The 21,412-nt window shown below is 40.8% G+C and overlaps 1 protein-coding gene across 1 annotated transcript in view; it reads left to right on the top strand.

Annotated features, from left to right (window-relative positions):
* Nucleotides 1-573: 573 nt before the first annotated feature.
* MAML2 (mastermind like transcriptional coactivator 2) overlaps nucleotides 574-21,412 on the top strand; it is a 442,776-nt gene continuing 421,937 nt past the window's right edge. Inside the window, exons 1-2 of the mRNA XM_043994356.1 lie at nucleotides 574-889; nucleotides 1,746-2,497. Coding sequence (XP_043850291.1) covers nucleotides 1,952-2,497 — 546 coding nt within the window. The 5' untranslated portion in view covers nucleotides 574-889; nucleotides 1,746-1,951. The remainder of the gene's footprint in view (nucleotides 890-1,745; nucleotides 2,498-21,412) is intronic.

Genomic DNA, 21,412 nt, shown 5'->3' with positions numbered 1-21,412 from the left:
TGTAAGGAATGGAAGACTAATGATCACCCTTGTAAAACACAATTAAATCTTCATTTCCCTGTTGCTCCCCAGACTCATCTATACATACATCACCTGCCTTCTAGGAGCTTACAACCTGCAGTGACTATTGCTGTTCTGTCTTAATGTTGGTCATTTAGATGTCCTAGCCATCACCATGTGACAGCTACTAAATGGTTCCCTTACAACATATTAAAAAATGAAAACGGGATCCTCAGAGGGGAGATGTAAGTTTGAAAGGGAAAACACATTCCCTGGCTGGAAATTTCTTCAATATTTAGAGCTGATGAGCTAGTAGGAAAGAGGTTGGGGAATTTCCCTAGCTTTCCCCCACCAGAATCCTTTCAGTTAAGCATCCAAGAACAGCTCTTTCTGATTTACTTCTTCTGCCACTGGGAGGCCCTCTGTGCTCCTCTTTCCCCTCTGCCCATCTCCAATTAATTACTCACTGGTGCAGTGGCACCAGCCATCCACCAGGGAGTCTCCAAATAAGCTTGTTCTCCCTCCCCCTCTCTCTCCTCCTCACTCCCCCCCGCCCCCCCCCATCTGCAGCTTTGCTGGCTCTCTCTCTTTCTCTCTCTCTGTCTCACTCTCTCTCTCTCTCCTATCCGAGCACAATGAAAGCCTGTGTATCTCCGTGACTCCGGGCAGTGGAGCGAGTGTCAGCAAAGCGGCCAACAACAGAGGAGAAAGAGAAAGGAAAATACCAGCTACTTTTTTTTTTTTCCATATATCTAAATCGGAGCGATCCAAGAAATTCACATTGGTCATTGCGAGTCTAAACCCCGCAGATCAACTGGCCGGGGATGGAATGTACAAAAACAGAAAGGAAAGTGACTGGACGTTACTTGGTGCAATACGCTGGAAGTTTGTAAGTTGGACTATCATTTGTAAATTACTCTGGGAAGAGTTGTTCTCTGTTGATACTGTGTCTGAATAGAGCCCGGGTGGGGAAGAGCGGGCATAAGCGGGAAAGCAATGCGCTAAGTGATCTGCCTGGCTAGCTACTTTAGATTGCTTTCATTAAGGAAAGGGAACCTTACAAGAGATGAGGCTCTTACCAGTGGCTGGATTCGCGGAAGAAAAGAGCATGGTCTGAAAGTCCAGTTACTGACATTGTGAACGACTGAGAAACTGTCTCCCTCTTTTTAGGGGAAGACGAAATAGAGCTCTGTTGCAGCAGCGACAGTAACGAAACAAGGAAGAAGCATAGGGAGCACAGAGGGGAGGAGGGGGGGAAGAGAAATTAAAACCAAAAAAGACAGTAGTTCCTGTTGGCACATTGTGATCCTCAGCTTCTAAACTCTATTCAAAAGGCAGCACATATTTTTAAAAAACATGAGAAAAAGTGACTGTTGGGAGGCCATGAAGCCAAGCAGCTTTGCATTATGCTTCTTTGCTTAAATTTCCCCATTAAAAAAAAATCAGAAATAACTAGGTAAGGGGGGGTGGGGGGGAGTTCAGATCTTGATTAACCTCTCTCTCCTTCAATTCCTTTCTCTGTCTTGTTTTCTCTTGACAACTCCTGAGTCCTTATAGCTAAACCCTGTAGCCTATAACATTTGCAAAGTACGCAGTGGCTCTTGTCAGCCTGGTTAAAAAAAAATCCCCCAACTCTGCCCAACTTCTCCAGAACTGTCAGATGCAATTAGAGTAAGTTGATTGGGGTTGGTTATCATCTTACTTAGCCTCTCCAATTGGTTTCCTCCCCACCCTTCTTCTACCAGGCTATTCCTCTACCCCTTAACTTCTTCACTTCTCCTCCAAGCCTCAGTTTCTCCATACATACTCTATACATGTGGCACTGAAAATAGAGCCTATATCATCATCACCACCACCACCACCATCATTATTGAAAACTCACAAGTTTCCAGCACTAGCCAGTATTAACCACCACAATATCCCAGAGGCAGCAATCATTGTGGCCAATAGGATGGGGGACACGGCTCCCCCTCAGGCCCCAGCAGGTGGGTTAGGGGGGGCTCCTGGAGCAGGGCTCCTTGGAGGAGGCTCAGTTGCCCCCAGAGTACACAGTGCTATTGTGGAACGTCTGCGTGCCCGCATCGCCATCTGCCGCCAGCATCACCTAAGCTGCGAGGGACGCTATGAGCGGGGTCGAGCTGAGAGCTCAGATCGAGAACGGGAGAGCACCTTGCAGCTCCTGAGTCTTGTGCAGCATGGTCAGGGTTCAAGAAAGGGTGGCAAACACGCTAAGGCTAATGCCAATGCCACGGCCACCGCAGCACCTCCTCCCACTGCTGCTGCTCCTCCTCCTCCTCCTCCAACAGCAGCAACAGCAGCAGCAGCACCAGCCCCACCTCCTCCACCAGATTATCACCACCACCACCACCATCACCCACAGCACCTGCTCAACAATGGCAGTAACTCTGGTGGGAGTGGGATCAATGGGGAGCAGCACCAGCAGCAGACACCTCCCACTTCAGCTACTGGGGACCAGAGGAACTCAGCCCTGATTGCGGTAAGCAACCCTTTCCTACTCATTCTCACAAGAATCTGGTGGTCTTTGGTAGCACTGGGTTTGTGCTGGAAACCACATGTCCATTGGCATGTCTGATGGGGATTCTTCCCTTCAAAAGCTAAGAAATAGATGGTTTTGAAATACCACCTGTCATGTACATTGCTATTCACACTGTTTCCTCCAAGTATAGATGACCTCCCTATCTGATCCCATGCATCTTTTCTAGGCATCTTTGGAGTTCATGGAATGTAGACACAGGCTGAACCTGGCAAGGAAGGCCTGGTCAAACCTTTAGCACAATGATATGTCTGTTGCAGGTGGCACTTTGCATCACGTATACCACAAGGATGGATTCGAAGCACCTTTTGGCCCAATTAGCCCTTCATTTGTTTTAAAGTACATATAGGTCTCCCCTACCCCATTTTACTTCTGTGAACTCTTCTCACACTACTCCATATCGTTCAGCTTTAAGGATTCCTGTAGCTACCTCCTTTCAGACAGGAATTCCTATGAAAAGTTCCCCAACATGGAATAGAAAGAGGTTTTGAAATAGAAGGAAAGTTTGATTCTGATTGAGTTTCCTTGGTGTCTGTTGTTTGATTTACTCTAGATCCTATCTGTTTTCTTTCCTGCTATGAGAAAATGAGCCCCCATCAACTATTCCTGAGAAGTTATAGTTGACTAACCTGCTGCCTTCGTCAGTATACACAGGAACAAAGGTGTATTTGCACAACATCTTCTAAGGAAGTGCCCAGTTGTTGGCTGCTCACAGAGACAGGATATCATACTTGAAGGGTCTGATTAAGTTTCTGGCCTGGAATTCTTTCCCAGCTACACAGACACACCCTGTCCCCGAGGGAGGATTTTTTCAATCATTGGCTATTGGTGCCAGGCACAGTCACCTGACCTACAGTCCTGTGCATGGCTTTCCCCAGATACATGTAGCTAGCTGGCTGGTCATCGGTCCTTGGATGAAAGGTGGCGCCCCATCCCACAGCATCCCCGAGTTTTGTTATGCCACTGATGTTTTGCATCTGTTCACGCAGCATAGCTTAATTCAGCCTCAGCCAACTCTAATGAAAGCCAGCCACAGGAAATGGCCAAGCAAGCCAACTCTAAAGTATTCAGGAAGCCCACTGGAATGGATGAGAAGGCAGATGCAAGTCACCTGTTGAATGGCCCAGACAAAGTACTTTGGGTTTGGGAGCTATAGATGGCAGCCATGATAGCTATACAAGGTAGCTAGATGCCACAGTAGATAGAGCACTTGGTCTGGAGTCAGGAAGACTTGAGTTCAGTTCTGGCCTCAGACACTTACTAGTTTGTGACCTTGAGCAAGTCATTTAACCACTGTCTGCCTCAGTTGAGATATTTGTAAAGTGACTTAGCACAGTGGCTGGCACATAGTAGGTATTCTATAAATGCAAGCTATATTATTATTGTTGTTGTTGTTATTGTTGTTATGTGGTACAACTGCCCAAGCAGCCCCTGAAGTACTCAAGGAGCCCACTGTCACCCCCATTTTTATTCTCCAAATGTTGCTGGGCAGATCTGGCTTTTTGGCATTACTGAGAGATTTATGTGTGATAAATATTTAGTATTTAGATCTCCTGGTTTCATTTTCCTTCATCATCTTTGTTTCTCCTCTCCCTCTACCACCTGCTTGATTCATTGGCCAGTGAATCAAGATCCCTCAGAGGGCAATAGAAGTTTAGTTTGTGCAAGAGAATATGAAACATAAAAAAGTATTTCATGTGAAATATGAAGTGGGTAATGGAAGTTGGGGGTTGAGAGAGGTTGGAGGGCTGGGAATAGTAAGAATTGAACCAATGAAGAAAAGAATAAAGTTTGTATTTATGTGTGTGTCACAGACATCTGGGGGCCAAAAATATCTAAATGCATTGATTGTCTCCTACAGTAAATTTATAATCTGTCTTCAAATCTACTAAGAATACAGCTTTGTGTGCTATCTAGTGTCCTGGTCAGCATGCCTATGTATGATCCAGCAAGAATAAGGCTACCATCCCAACAGACAATTGAATAAATTAATCTCCACTCTGTGTGCCAAGACTGGAGAAGGGGAGAAAGTACAACACTGGGATTTTTTAGGAAACCTGAAAAATTCCTACCTTGTCAGTGATTTTCCCAAAAACTTTCTTCCTAAATGATCATGAAGGGATTTTTGCTTTCCACTAGTAAGAGATATATGGTTTGGTATTGGATGTGGGGACCAGCAGAAATGGTATCTTTACTCCTGGTATTTGGGAATGGAAAAGGAAACAAACTTCTGGGATTACTAAATTTTTTCAATGTTCTTAGGGAACCCTAGAGTCATATGAGCCAGGAAAGGATGCTCTGCTTCAGCTGATGGCTTACCTGACTGTAGGAACTAAAGGGAAGTGATATACTCACTTCTGTTTCCTTAGAGTGAATCAATTTTGTCTCTTCCAAATATGGATCTTCCTTGGGCACAAAGGATCAGAAGAGAATTTTGAAAGGTACAGTTGGAAGAGTGAAAGGAGCCTTTAGCACCTTTCTTAAGCCTTCTTAGTGGTTGGTTTTCAATGAAAATGTGATCCTTCATGGGATTTGTCCTCCCCCTTTGGCTATTGGAAATTCCCTTTAGGTTTTGTCTTCTAAATTTGGTGCTCCATTACTCAGCACGCTACATAGAGATGGGGATGTAAGTGCTGTATTAATGTGATAACATTGTGTCCAAGGAGAGGCCAAGTCATTTGGGAGTGATTCACTGGGCAGATTAAATCTGTAGGCAGCTAAGCTAGGGCAACCTTTTTTCTCAGAAAGTCCCAGTTTAAAATGTCCTTCCTGCCCCCCCACCCCTTAGTTCTTGTATCAAAACTCTTTAAATGATTGACATCATAAATGTATGAAGATTTATGTGGCCTGAACATGTTCAATTTTTAGAATTAATTCATAAGAACTATGTGGTCATAAAGGTCCAAAAGCTGCTTTTGGAGGAAAGCATTAACAAGGATACTGATCTAGAGTGAAATACATTCTATTTTATTTATTTTTTTTTTCGGGGCAATGAGGGTTAAGTGACTTGCCCAGGGTCACACAGCTAGTAAGTGTCAAGTGTCTGAGGCTGGATTTGAACTCAGGTACTCCTGAATCCAGGGCCGGTGCTTTACCACTGTGCCATCTAGCTGCCCCTGTGAAATACATTCTAATGTCCTTCAGGATGAAAGCATAAGAACCCTGATGGTACCCCCCCCAGGGGTGCTTTGTCCCTTGCAGGTGCTCAATAAATAATTTCTGTAAATAAGAAGGAAGGAGTGGATGACAGCCTGGGATTTGGGTGCTACTATTCAGTTACAGATGGGTACTTATTCTCCATCCTGTCCAACAGATAAAGCTTTAGGGACATAATCCCCTATCTCAATGTTATTCTGTACAAATTGAGAGCTGCAGACCAGAGCCCTCATTCAGCCAAAATCTTCATATAACCCAAGTACCAGTTCATAGGGGAGCCTGCTACAGCAAAAAATATGCTTTTGTTCTCAGATCTTCAGGTCCAAAAGACAATTCAAGGCTATGATGCTACTAATAATCATGTGATTAAAATTGTGGATTAAATATGTGTGAATCTAAGTTAAAAAAACTTGTAGCATTAAACAATTTTCATGAAACAGCATCATGTTGGAGCCATTGTTGGCCATCGCTATTCTTTCTCTTTTGCCTTGGGTAGATTTTTTTTTTCTTTATGTGTGGGCTGTTTGTCTAGGATGGAAAAGTGATTCTAAGGCATCCTTGGAATTGATCATCAACCTCCAACATAGTGTGGGTGAAAAGGACTACCATTCCATGTGTTTGAAGACCCATGTTCTTATCCCTGTTCTGTCACCGACTAGCTCTAGGATTTCAAGCAAGTTATCACCGGTGTACTGGTTCCTTATTAGGATAGTCAGTCTGAAAGTCAGCATAATACAGTGGGAATGCTGCATTTGGAATCAGGGGACCTGAATTCAAATTCTAGCTCATCTGTTACTACCTGTGGGACCTTAGGCAGCTCTCTTAACCCCTCTAAACCTCTGTTTCCTTTGTTGAACCCCAGTGACTTCTGAAGTTTTTCTACTCTAAATCTGTTATCCTACTTTCCTACCTTCTTTTTTTTTTTTTTTGTGGGGCAACAGGGGTTAAGTGACTTGCCCAGGGTCACACAGCTAGTTAAGTGTCAAGTGTCTGAGGCCGGATTTGAACTCAGGCACTCCTGAATCCAGGGCCGGTGCTTTATCCACTGCGCCACCTAGCCACCCCCCAGAGCTAGCTTTTTTTTTTTTTTTAATGGGGCAATGGGGTTAAGTGACTTGCCCAGGGTCACACAGCCAGTAAGTGTCAAGTGTCTGAGGCCGGATTGGAACTCAGGAACTCCTGAATCCAGGGCCGGTGCTTTATCCACTGCGCCACCTAGCCACCCCCCAGAGCTAGCTTTTTTTTTTTTTTTTAATGGGGCAATGGGGTTAAGTGACTTGCCCAGGGTCACACAGCCAGTAAGTGTCAAGTGTCTGAGGCCGGATTGGAACTCAGGAACTCCTGAATCCAGGGCCGGTGCTTTATCCACTGAGCCACCTAGCTGCCCCCCTACCTTCTTAAGAGAGTCAGAGGAGCTCACCTTTGTGAGAGCATCGTGTACAAGGCAATGGTTTTGATTATAAAAAGAGTCCTTCAGTGTTTGACCAGTACACTCAAATTTTAGTTTGTCCAGGCCTAATAATAAAATGACTTTTATTCTCAATAGAGCTGTTGCTATTTCAGATTCAGGGTTGTCAAGATAAGACTATCAGGAGAGATATCAATTCACTTAAGCGCTCTTAAAGGCCCTAGTAAATCCTAGTTACAATGTGTGGCTGCTGTTAGCAGTGTGTTGGGGTCTCAGAAAACATGATCTCTGACAGGCACATATTATAGAACACAGGCTTTGCTAAAGAGCCTGAAAGGGTGTGTACAAACAGTTCTGATAGGCAAATGCTACCGCTTCTAAGGAATATTAGAAAGGTCGTTTACACAAATGGGCTTGGGAAAGTTAAATATTTTGTTCACAATAGCCTAAAACGTTAATTGTTAGCTTGAGAATGTCAAACAAGTTAAATCATTGCCAGGGCTCCTTGGTTATTTTTATTTGATGATAATCAAGTTTCCAATGGACAATTCAAAGCTAGGGGGGCTGCTAAGGAAGGCCAAGCAGGGAGACCTATACAAAGGCCAGGGACAGCCCAGGTCAGTCTGGGTGTCTAGAGCTGCCACAGTGACAAATTTCCTTTCCAATACACCAATAGGAGCATTTACGTTACAGAGATGCAACAGACGTTTCCTTAAAAACTAACTTTTTGTGTTGGGATTCACGGAACAGAGTTAGGCAGAGAGCATTCTTATCTACAAGGAACTTTCCTATCCCTTTTTTCAATTACCTAGGAATTATAAGATCTCACAAAGGTAAAAGATTCCAGTGGAAATAGGACCTGACCCAAAACAGTATTTTTCTTTATCAGAAGTCAAGAAGGGGGGAGGGCAGCTAGGTGGCACAGTGGATAGAGCACTGGCCCTGGATTCAGGAGGACCTGAGTTCAAATCCAGCCTCAGACACTTGACACTTACTAGCTGTGTGATCCTGGGCAAGTCACTTAAACCCCATTGCCCCACAAAACCAAAAAAAAAAAAAAAAGAAGAAGTCAAGAAAAATCTTGCCCAGGAAACCAGAGGAAGCCCTTTTGTAAATGACAACTTAAAAGCCAACAGGTTAGACTCATGCTTGTTTAGCTCTGTATTGGGTTTCAGAAAGCATTGGCTTCCTCTGAAATCTTTATTGCTACTACAGCAACAAATAGAAAAAACAATTCATAGTAACTGACATTTCCATAACACTATACATAAGGTTGCAAAATGCTTTTTTTCTACCCATGATCTCATTTGAGCCTCACAAAAACTGTGAGGTTGACATCACAGGTATTATCATTCCCATTTTTTACAGATGGCTCAGAGAGGCTGTGATTTATTCACAACTACACAGCAGATGGGATATCATAAGTGTGATCTGAACCCACATCTTACTGACTTCAAAGGAGCACTCTATCCACTTTACTGAACAATTAGGCAGCTTTCATGGAATTCTCAGTTTCAAACCACTTTGCTTTATGGTTTGCTCTAGAGATAGGTGGAAATGACAAAGCAATGGAGCTTGAATATTCCTAGCTCAGACATATACATTTGGCGAAAATAGTGAGCTCCATTTTAGTTTGATACTTTTTGACTTCAAAGAAAATCACTACTTTGAAGGGAAGTCTACAAGCACAGTTCAACCAAAGGGTTATAGAAGCATTCTTTTTTTTTTTTTTTGGTATGTTCATAAGCACTAGGAATGGAAAGAAAAAAGCAAGTTGAGGTGGGGTAGGGAATAAGTATTTATAAAGCACCTCCTCTGTGCTTCACCCTTTACAAATATTATCTCATTTGATCCTCACATCTGATTTCATTTGATCCTCCCAACCCTGGGAGTAGTAATTCTATTATTATCATCCCCATTTTAGAGTTGAGGAAACTGAAGCAGAAAAAGGTTAAGTGACTTGCCCAGAGTCACATCATGTGGGTAGAATAAGTATGTGAGGCAGAATTTGAACTCAGGTCTTCCTAACTCCAGGCCCAGCTCTCTATCTACTGTGCCACCAAGTTGCCTATAGAAGCACTTTTTTTAAAAAAAGAATTATTCATAAAAGTGTTTTCTAGTTACATGTAAAGATAGTTTTCAACATTTGTTTTCATAAGATTTTTAGTTCCAAATTTTTCTCTCTCCCTTCCATTTCCCCTCCACAAGACAGAAAGCAATCCATTACAGGTTATATTATGTACAATCATATCAAACATATTTTTGCATTAGTCATGTTGTGAAAGAATAATCAGAACACAAGAGAAAAACCTCAAAAAAAAAACAAATGTAGAAGCAATATGGTTTAATCTGCATTCAGAATCCACAGTTCTTTTTTCTAGATGAGAGTTCCATCATGAGTTTTTTGGAATTGTCTTGGATCGTTGCACTTCTGAGAAGAGCTAAATCTATCACAGTTAATCATCACATAATGTTGCTGTTACTGTGTACAATATGTTCTTCTGGTTCTGCTCACTTCACTCAGCATCAGTCCACTTAAGTCTTTCTAGGTTTTTCTGAAATCTGCCTGCTCATTATTTCTTATAGCAAAATAGTATTACATTACATTCATATATCACAACTTGTTTAGCCATTCCCCAGTTGATGGGCACTCCCCCAATTTCCAATTCTTTACCACCACAAAGAGAGCTGCTATAAATTTTTGTATATGGGGGTCCTTTTCCCTTTTTTATGATCTCTTTGGGATACAGACCTAGTAAGGGTATTAGAAGCATTCTTAATGTTCTCCAGGGAAAAGAGTCTTCACACTCCCTCTGTTAGAGTGCATCACAACAGTACATAACCAGGGATTTCTCTTCCCCCCACCCCATGGTCTACAATTCAATCCCATTCTCCTTTGTTGATTCAATCAACCAAGTTATAGAATTTAGGAATTCCTAATGTTCCTGAGGAACTTTGCCTAGACTGATTTGCTCCCATCATAGTCAACCTTATGGCATACTTATTTACAAGCTGGCCACATTCCCCATATATTTTAAGTTAAGCACATTGAATATGATACAGGCTTACTGCTCTCATTTTAATTTAGAATTTGGTCTCAGCCCTGTGTGAGGCTATGTGGGAGCTACAAAAGAAACCTAAGGAAAGTCTTGTCCTAAAGGAGTTTACAATCCAATAGGAAGGACAAGATTCATACATATGGAACAACAACAAATAGCATAGGTCAGCATTTCAATAAGTGCAAAATGGAATTGTTACAGATATTTGAGAACTGGACAGATTACAAAGGGCTTTACAGAGTAGGTGCTTAATGAATATTTACTGAATAAGTGAATGAATAAATGAATGAATTTGAGATCACCCTTGAAGGACAGGTAGAACTTGAATATGAAAAATGAAAATCATAAGGCGAAACCTGAGCAAAGGCACAAAAATGAGAATAACTCTCATATGTTTATGGGGTATAGAAAACACTGACTAGTTCTGAGGTTGTGGACTAGGCAGTAATAAAAAGGTCATTCTTTCAGAGTTGGGGTGAAGGTAGTCCACAGAAAACCTTAAAGGATAGGCAGAGAAATTAAGATTTCTAACTGTCACATTTTACAAGACACATTGACAAGATGCAGTGCCAAAAGATAGTGAGCAAGATGATCAGAGGACTGGAAACTATGTCTTACAAAGATCAACTGAAGGAACTGTGGATGTTTTAACATGTAGAAGAAAAGGCATGGTAACATGATAACTGTCTTTAAGCATTTAAGGGTTGACATGTGGAAGAGGGATTAGTTTGTTGTTGTTGGGTTTTTTGTTTGCTTGTTTTAATTTTTTTTTCCTACTTGGCTCCAGAAGGCAGAAGTAGTACAAGGTGGCAGATTTAAGTTCAACTAAAGAAAACCTCCCTAATGATTAGAGCTTCCCAAAAATGGAATGAAGTTTTGGGAATAGTGAGTTTCATGTGACTGACCATCTTCAAAAGGTGCTGAAATTAAACTGTTTAGTAGTTTGGGATGGTAATCATGCTTTGGGTATGTGCTGGACTCAATGGTAGGTGTCTAAAGTCCCTCCAACTCTTAGGTTCTATAATTTAATATCATTTGAAGGTCTCTGAACAGGAGTCATATTGGAATTTGATCATCCACCATAAGATAAAGGCAGAAAAGCAACATGGTCAAGTAAAATAAGTAGTAAAATACCCAGTTTCTACTTTGTATTTGCCTATATTTGCTGCATGACCTTGAACAAGGCATTTATCCCTTCTAAACAACACCTTTCTCATATGTAAAATGAGGATAATATTTTCTGCCCACCTGAGAGGGTCCTTTTTATGTTTGAGTATGGGTTGTATTTTGTTTGTTTGGTTTTTTTGGAGGGGGGGAAAGGGATTGCTTTGTTTTGGATCCAATTTTTCATTGCTGTAGAGAATGGTTCATGGAAGAGCTCCTTCTACCAATATAGATGGCAACTCTTTTGCAATTTAGAGTCTTAGAGAGTGTCCTGAGTCCTCTGAGAGGTTAAGTCACTGAATTACCCAGAGTCACATAGCCAATATGTGTCAAAGGTGAGATTTAAAGCTAGGTCTTCCTGACTCCAAGGCGGGTGCTTTGTGTACTACTCCATGAAGCTCAAATGAGATCTCTTCTATGAAAACATTTTGGAAAAACTCTAAAGATGCAAATGTAAGGCATTAATATATTCTAAAGTTTAAAAAAAATGTCATTTGGCTATTGAAAAGTCATCACAGTACTTTCCTTTGAACTAATAATATAATCTTCCTTCACCTACTTGAAGACAGATTTTACATTCCCCCACTGAGGAGCATTTCCCAGACTCTTGTCCAAATATCCTGGCTTAGCTTTCTTTGAGAGTGTAATACATGCCTCGATCTTTGCACACTGCTTCCATTTATAATGAGTTATGAACATGAGTGACATGGCCTTTGACATAGAAAAGAGACAGATTAACATGAAATTACGCTTACTTGAAACAGAAGAGAAACCAAAAGAACCCTCTAAGTCTGCTCTTCTCTTAAGAAGCCCCAAAAGTACATCCATTGGTAGGCTGATTTTCTCTGTGGTTAATGGACCACTCTCTCCTTGTAGAAATTGATGTTCCACGTGGACAACTCTACTTCTTTGGTTATCTTGTAAAGCATGTTTAAAGGAAAAACACCAAGAAATTGTTTTCACAGGTGGTCTTTCTGATTCAGATCAGTTTTTAAGCACCAATATGCTAAAGATCCTTTAGGAGTCTTATTATACCTCAGGCCAATTGGCCTAGCTCTGTGCCCTTCTGGTTTCATAAGGCATGGAAACGTGAGAGGTAAAGCAGAGAAAGATTTTCTTCCCTTCTCCCTTCTGGATCCTTTGTATAGACCAACCTCATGTATAGTTTGAGTATATTACAATGATTTGTAAGTCATAAGTGACTTAAATAAGTCTGCCAGATAGGAAGCTTCGCCTACCCATCTCTGACAGAAAGGTAAGAAAGAACACAAGAACAGATTTTGGCCCACTCCTGCAGGGAGAATAGTGCATTCATTCTTCGCCTTGACATCAGCCTGATCTCTAGCCTCTGGGTATTGGCCAGATGATTAGGTTAGTGGCATAGTTTTCCCTGTGGCTTTTGTTGAATCTAGTAAATGTTAAGACACATAAAAATGACATTTGGAGAAAAAGAGGCTAGGCATTGGCATGAGTATGCATTTAGGATTGAGGAAGAAAAAAACCAAAATGTTAAAATTGAAGAATTTATGGGATATTGCTTCCTTAAAGATTTACTAAAAACTTAAGAATTTCCATACTGGGCCATTTTCCATAGCCTGGCATTCTCTCTGTGACAATAGCATCAAAGGGTGTTTTGTAGGAAAGTGTGGCCCTTCACTCAATTATGCATCCGGGACATACTAGAGCCAGTTTGAACTGGCTCAGGAAAACTGGTTGTTAAATTTTCCATGTTAACATTTATACCTCAGTAATCGGCAAAGTCAAGGTGGGATGGAAGGAGAAAAATAGAAAGTGCACAGCAGAGAACAAAAGTAAACTTAGAAGGAAGCACAGAAAAGCGGGGTAGCTTTGAAAACAATGTGTAGTATTTATTATATAGTTTTTTTTAAAAGTCAGCAGTATGAAATGGAAATTTATGGCTTTATATTGAATCATCTCTATGTGCTGTGTACATGGAAATTTTTTTTTGGTCTTTTTGTATTTAAATTCAAAATGAATAAAAGATTAAAATAAAAAAGAAATCAGCAAACTACAAATCAGGTCTTGATTTATTGTTTTGTTGATTTCTACACCTTAAAAATGATGGAGAAATGTTAATAATGAAGATTAAACTTAAAAATGTGTCATGTGTCCTTTCTTTTTTTACTAGAGTCAGTTGTTAAACATTTGCCAGCATGGCTCCTGGATTCATCCCATGCTGCCTAGATTCCCTCAATAACCCAGTATATTGCTGACAGCAAAGAAAGTTTCATCTATGAATTATGTATGATACCTTAGAGATAACAAAAATACAATAATAATTCATATTTATATTTCATTTTAAAGTTTACAGAGCACATTAGGTAGCCTTTAAGAGCTCCACCTTTAGGGTGCTGTAATTCTAGATGTAGAACATTTAAGTAGACTAACAGAAGATTAGATGTGGAGAGGAGCCATGCAGGAAATTTCTTCCTCTTAGGGATGGAGATAGGAACACAGAGAGGTTAAATGACATTTCAAGTCATCCAGTTAGTAGTCGAAATTAGGCAATCAACAAGCATTTGTTAATCATTCTATACTACTAAGATGAAAGATAGTGTAGAATGTTGGACCTTGAGTCAGAAGGACCTCAGTTCAAATTCTGCCTCACACACGTAATAATTGTGTGACTCTGGTCAAATTGTTAACATCTATCTGCCTTGGTTTCCTCCTCTATAAAATGGGAATAATAACAGCACCTGCTTCTCAGGTTGTAGTAAGGATAAAATGAGATACTTGTAAGAGTGTTTTGTAAACGTTAAAGTTATATAAATGCCATTAGTATTATTTATCAAGTGCTATGCTAGCCAGTTGTGGTACAAATACAAAAAATTAAGTCTCCTGATTCTCAGTTCAGAGTTCATTCCAATATAAGCAAAAGATTACCCTTTAATTCTGGGTGTCCACTAGGCTCTTAGAGCCAGAGGAAAGGGTCAAATTGTCAATTTTCTGGTAAATTGTGACTGTGTGTCTAAGCTCGTGTGGGTGATTCAAGGAGAACCAAATCCTAAAAGCTTAGTTCTCTGAATCATTGAGGAGACAGAACAACCTCTATTTGCATAAAATCGGCTATTTATGGGGGCCCCATTCTTATCCTCTTTGAAGACCAGAAAGCCCATTCATTCTCACTTTGAAAAGTTATCAGTAAGTTAGCCCTGGCTAATGAGCTGGAAAAACCCGTTTTCCCTACACTCTACTCCACCGCCCGTGCCAGTGTTGAAGGCTTTGTGCTTGATGTGGTCCTTAGCTATCCCTGCTTTGCTTAACTCTACATGACTTATTGCTTTCAGGAAGAAACATGAGGAAGACGTTGACGAAGCGTCCAAGTCATTTTTCTGAGTTTTGATAACTCTTAGTCATAAGTTGAATGTTTATATGAACCAGTCATTAGCTGAGGTGTTTGAAGTCATCTTTGCTCAGTGTTCTAAGTGAGCCAGGGAATGGAGCCGCTAAATCTAATTAGCTAGAGCAAAGAACATTGTCAAAAGATAATCATTTAGCTGGATATTTTTTCTTGCTCACTAATAATGATTTTTACACTAGTTAAAACGGAACTCATTTTTGTTTTGTTTTGTTTTGTTAAGAGTCATTTTCCTGGGTTGTCTTCAAATACAGTTATTACTTCAGGCTTCTGCAGTGCTATGAAACCATTCACCTTAACTTTTTTTTTATTATTTTAAATGATCTCTTCTTGGAAACAAGGTTACCTTCTCTTTATGTTGGGTTTTAAACTAATACAAATAGTCCTCAAAAAATAAAAAAGAAAGGACAAGGCATATCAGCGGTACAATGATAACTGGCAACAGAGGTAAATAAGGCTAAGGTACTTAATTCTGATTCTATTTCTATTTCCTGTGCAAAGGAGAATGACCTTTTACACTGGAGATGACAGCACCAAAATGACTAAAATGGAGTTGATACCCCAGATAAGAAGATAGTCAAAGAGCACCTAGTTGTTCTTGAGGAAATGAAGTCCCTTGGCCAGGATGGGCTACATCCTTAGGTCCTGAACAGACTGGCAGCTGATTACCAAGCAAGCCACTGTCAGCAATAGTTATTATCTTTGCCACATTTGGGGCAGGGAGGGGGTTAGGGGTGTATCACAACCTTGATCCAGAAAATCTGCATAAATTTTTTGGCCCTCCCTTCATACCAGAGAAGAAGTCTGAATGTTTTCTTTTTCTTTTATGGGGTGTTTAGAGTACCTTATTGTAAAATTGGGGTTAAGTATTTGGTCATAGGCTCTGTGTCATCTGCTGGTCTTCACCTGTTGTATGCAGCATCCTCAAAACTCCCCCCAAATTCCCATTTAATATCCTATACCAGCCCTTGACTTATCAAAACCACAATGGGAAAGTCACAATGGGAAAGGAATAACTGTATTTGAAAGATTATGGAGAATAGAAAAGGTAGCACAAGATAGGAAAAAGGCAAATGTCTCAATTTTCAAAACAGGGGAAGAGAGCAGAGTATACAAACCAGAGGCCAGTGAGTTAGACTTCATTTTCCGGGAAAATTCTAGGAAAATTGTTAAAGAGATGTTTAGCGAAGGAGAAAGGGAAGCAATGATTATAAAGAGTCAGGCATGGCTTCATCAAGAACCATGCCAGACTAACCTCATTGACTTTTATGATATGATTGCTAAGCTCGCAGATGACCCGAATGTTGTGCATAAAGTTTACCTGATTTTAGCATATATATAAGTATCTCATACTCTTCATGTAGAGAAGATGAGAAAAACGGATTGGGTTAAAATTCAATCAGAAAAATTGGATGGCCCAGCTTTTCAAATAGTTGTTAATGAGTCAATGTCAGAGCTTCAGGCAGTCTCCAGTGAATTTGTACTTGGCCCTAGGCTTTGGATTTGTTTTGTTTGTTTGTTTGTTTGTTTTTTCTTTCTTGGAATGTCTATTAGTAACTTGGATAAAGGCATATATGGTATACTCATCAAATCTGTAGTAACAAAGTCAGAAGAGATAACTAACATACTTGTTGATGGGTCAGGAACCAAATGGATCTTGACAGGCTAGAGCATTAGGCTGAATCTAATAAGATGAAATTAAATAGGGATAAATGCAAAGTAAAAGGTGGAGGACACATGGTTAACAGTCTTCTGTTAAAAGATTCAGTCTTCTGAAAAAGATTGGGGGTTTTAGTGGATTATAAGCAAGTTATGACTCAACATTGTGATGTAGCTGCCAAAACAACTAATCCAACGTTGGGCTCCCTTAAGAGGGCAATAGCTTCCAGGAATAGGGAGGTGATTTGTCATTCATTTTCAGTCATGTCCAACTCTTCCTGACCCCATTTGGGATTTTCTCGGCAAAGATACTGAAGTGGTGGGCATTTCCTTCTCCAGTCCGTTTTATAGATGAGGAAACTGAGGCAAACAGGGTTAAGTGACTTGTCCAGGGTCACACAGTGTCTGCGACCTCATTCGAAGTCAGGTCTTCCTGACTACTGACCTTGATCTCTACCCTCTGCACCACCTAGCCGCCCAGGATGGTGATAGTCCCTCTGTACTTTTCCCTCATCCAGCCTTTTCTAGAATACTGTCTTCATTTTGGGGCCCCACAATTTAAGGATATTAATAAGTTAAAGAGAGATCCAGGGCAGCTAGGTGGCACAGTGGATAAAGCACTGGCCCTGGATTCAGGAGGACCTGAGTTCAAATCCAGCCTCAGACACTTGACACTTACTAGCTGTGTGACGCTGGACAAGTCACTTAACCCTCATTGCCCTGCAAAAAAAAAAAAAAAGAGAGAGAGAGAGAGAGAGAGAGAGAGAGAGAGAGAGAGAGAGATCCAAAGATGATGGTCAGGAGGATGAAGAGCCTTGAGTCCAAAGCATAGGATGATCAGTTGAAGTAGGTGGGCATGTTTAGCCTGGAGACAGTCAAGGTGAAGCAAGGGGTAGCCGTCTTCACCTTTTTGTAGAGATTTCACTGTGAAATTAGGCTTGGCCCCTTTGTCCTAGAGGGCAGAAGCTGAAGCAAAAGGTAGAAGTTGCAAATAAGACCCATTGAGGCTTGATGACAGGAAATGATGAGAACTTCCGCAAAGCAGAATGAGCTGGTTTCCCACCCACCCTCGGAGGTCTTCCAAGCAGAGGCTGGATGACCACTTATCTGGTATGTCACGGTGGGATGTTTCATTTATGCATGGGTTGTACTAGATGGCCATGAAAAGTTCCTTCCAAATTCTGTGATTCTGTGAATTCCTCCTTGGAATCTGCTCTTTTCAGGTGATTTCAATTGAACTCAACAGAAATGTAATTGTTCCCTTTCTCCTCCCCTCCCCTTTCCAAAATTACTCAAGGCAAAAATATGATGAATTTATCAGAAGTCTGTTGTAAACACAGCAGACTCTCTTTGAGACCATGGTAACAAGAGGTGCAAAGAAATCACTTAATAGAATACAATATGTACTGTGTCTCTGGATTGGCCATGCTTGTGTCTACTGTTCATTTTTGGAGGTCTTTGGAGTCTCAATTATTTAAAAGACAGTAGTGTTTTCTGTGTGGTAGCATCTGAGAAATCTAGCTGTTTTTGCATGCAAGCGTGGAATGATGCTTGCTAAACCTGCTAATGTTTGTGAGATTTCATTGCACCATAAATTTCACAGAGGAAAAAAAAAAACAAAAGCAAAAACAATTATGTGTCAGAGTATTATATCAGTTTGAGGGGTTTTTTCTCCAACTGTGTTTGGAAAATTTAAAGTACAGACACCCACCAAACCAAAGGGCACATGTTACCAGTCAGTTCTACTGTAACAAGCAGAGGTAATGTTGAGGAAATTTGGGTTCTAATACTTAGATCAGTGAAAACCCCATTTTACTTTAATAGGACGTTTGAATGTAGCAGAGTTTGTAGGTTCAGCCTTTTTTGAGAGGAGACACTGAACTTTCTCTTATGCTAAATTAAACATTAGTTTACTCCCTGGGAACTTGCACCTTCTGTGAACTAGGCAACAGTGGCTTTGCTTTCAGGGAAAGCCCTCAAGTTAACTGTTTTCCCCAGGAAAAGAAAAACCTCTGGGGCCTTTTCACCTCTGTAATGCAGCCACCTTCTGGATTGGTTGAAGCTTTCATGTGTGTGTGTGTGTGTGTGTGTGTGTGTGTGTGTGTGTGTGTGTGTGTGTGTGTGTGTGTGTGTGTGTGTAACACTGTTTTGCCTAACTTGCTCAGATCAGAATCCATTAGATTAAGAACTGGGTCTTTAGTAGAATTCCGGAGGCACTGCTAGTGTCCAGTTCTCAATAAATAACAACAGTCTGAGCAGCAGGCTGACGGCGTTAGATTCCAACTCCCCCATCAGTTTCCTGTTTGTTACTCACTGCCTCCAGGAGCCTCGTGGGTTCCTGCTCCTGCAGCAATAGAAGGGGCTGTGTATTGAAGCAAGGCAGTAGCAAGGCTTCACACCACCCTCTAGTCCAGCCTGCTCCTGCGGCAAGCCCTCCCCAGCCCAGTGGCTGCAAGATGACTATTAGGTGAGTTGCATAGCACTGTTGATTTAAAAACAGGACTGCACAATGTGGAAGGGTGCTGATTAGGGAACTCTTCTGATCATCCCCCAGTCCCCACTGCAACAACATCAGAATTTGAGAACAACAGAACTGAATAGAAACTTAGAGGTCATCTAGGTCACTCTCCTATATTTTCCCCCACTCCTCAAGTCCTCACATTTTTACTGTTGTGGAAGTGAATTGCCCCCAGGTAACCTGGCAGCAGAGAACACAGATTTCCTGACGCCCCCGTCATAGCTACTTCCAGGAAATTAGAACTTGAAGGGACCTTAGAGGACATTTGTTCTAAGCCCCTCATTTTACAGAGCAAGAAAACAAGGACCAGAGAGGTGAATGGTGGTGAATAGTGTTTAGTCCAGGTTAAGCAATCTTCATTTGGATTTCTGTAATCACACACACACACACACACACACACACACACACACACACACAAACACTTTTTAAAACTCTAGACTTAGCTCTGATTCTACTCAATTACTCAATATAGGAGGAACTCCCAGTATGGAGATTCTTTCCATAGGTAAAGAAAGGCAACTTCTCTATAACTGATTATCTTAGAGAACTGCCTGGAAGCACTGAGAGGTTAATCGACTTGCTCATGGTCACAAGCCTAGTATGTTATATAACCTCCCTGGGGCATAAGTTTGCTCATCTTTGAAATGAGGGGGTTGGACTGAATTGTTCTGAAATTCCTTCTAGGTCTAGATCTATGAGTTCATGATCCTTTGTGTCAAAGGCAGGGCTTGGACCCAGATCTTCTTGATTCTGAGGCTTCCTGACACTATCACTAGCCGCACAATCTCTCCCAGTACTCTTAGGCAGGCTCTATCCCACCTCAAAAGTGGGTCTACCTTGAAGATCATTTGTACCTTCTCTTTCCCAGTCCTTTTTTCCTGATCACTTATGATCAAGTTAGTTTCTAACTCATTTGCATCCTTCCTCCTAGAAGCTTTACCAAGCTTCCTGTTTCCTTGCTCTCTCACACTGAACCTCATTCCATTCCTTCTGGAGGATGTGTTGACGTTGTCATTTCTTCCACTAAGCATCCAGTTCAGAATACTCTCCTCACATTCTCAAGGCTTCCTCAGCCTCCAGGATCCCATCATCCAACCATTAAACAGTTAATTCTGTCAAGATGTCTTTCTGGATATACTGTTATGTTGCCCTTGGGACAGGTAAAACAGTAGAGCAAATATATATGACATAATGTAATTACATTCGATCTTCTAGGTCAGAACAAAAGGCTTCATAATATCCATAAGAGAAAATAAATGGTTTATTTTTCAAAAGAAATGATCCTCCTACCTTGTCATCTTAAAAAACAAAACAAAAGAAAACATTTCCTTGGGCAGAATTCCCTACATAAGCCAATCTACTCAATCCATAAATAAATTTTTGCTTCTCAGTTCTGATCTAGTTTTTTAGAACGAGGTAGAAGAAAGAAGAGAGAATTACAATAATTTACATCTCACAGCACTTTAAAATTTCCGGTAATAACAGAGATAAGGCCTTGATCTGTGATTTCACTGGTATAGAGAACCCTTTGGATGAAGTAAGCCCCCTCCCCCACCACCAATGCAGGGCACCACCTTCCCTGAACTTCATAGTCTTTAAAGATTGCCCAGAGCAGTGAGAGGCTGTCACTTGCCCAGAGTCACACAAACCAGTATATTTCAGAGGAAGGACATAACCCATATCTTTCTGGTTCTGAGGGAGGCTATCCATCCACTGTGTCATGCCCCCTTTTTTTTAAATAACAATAATAATACCTCTCATTTGTATAGAACTTTATGGTTTAAAATGTGTTTTGCATATGTTACCTTTCCCTACAACAATTCTGTGAAGTAGATATAGGGTCTTCCCAGTCTACAGATGAGGCTCGAATAGGTTAACTTGCGCAGGTTTATATAGCTAAGCCTCCCCTAATTTCATATTTCCAACTATAGTGGGCAACTACAATGTAGTGAAAAATTTAGGGGCTGGATGAGATGGTGGGGTAGGGGGAGGTAAGTGGAATAGTCAATCAACAACAGCACTGGAGTAGTTTGCCATTTCCTTCTCCAGTGGATCACCTTTTGTGAAAACTCTTCACTATGATCTACTCATCGTGGGTAACTCTACTCAGCATAGCTCAAAGTTTCATTGAGTTACATAAGTACCTCTGATACAACAAGACAGTGATCCAGGAGGAGGTATACTATATACATGCATGTTATATATACTACATATAGTATATGTAACAGGTCTGATGTATGTGTATTTATTGTATTACATTACCATGTATATATTATGTGTTTATAACAGTTATTATATAATATGTAGTTTAATATATTAAACACATAAAATCCACACACGTGTGTACTATATTAGACATACTAGCCATGTGTACATACATATAATCGATGTGTTTACTATATATTATATACTGTCTGTTATGTCACAATGGAATATATATCTATTGTATTATATTACTAGGTATCTGCTACATGTACATATAATGTATATTATAGAATATACAAATAAAATATAT

Source organism: Dromiciops gliroides, chromosome 3 (assembly GCF_019393635.1).
Source record: "Dromiciops gliroides isolate mDroGli1 chromosome 3, mDroGli1.pri, whole genome shotgun sequence".
NCBI classification, from domain to species: Eukaryota; Metazoa; Chordata; class Mammalia; order Microbiotheria; family Microbiotheriidae; genus Dromiciops; species Dromiciops gliroides.
The sequence above is the reverse complement of the archived record's forward strand: the minus strand, read 5'-3'. Positions and strand labels throughout refer to the sequence as shown.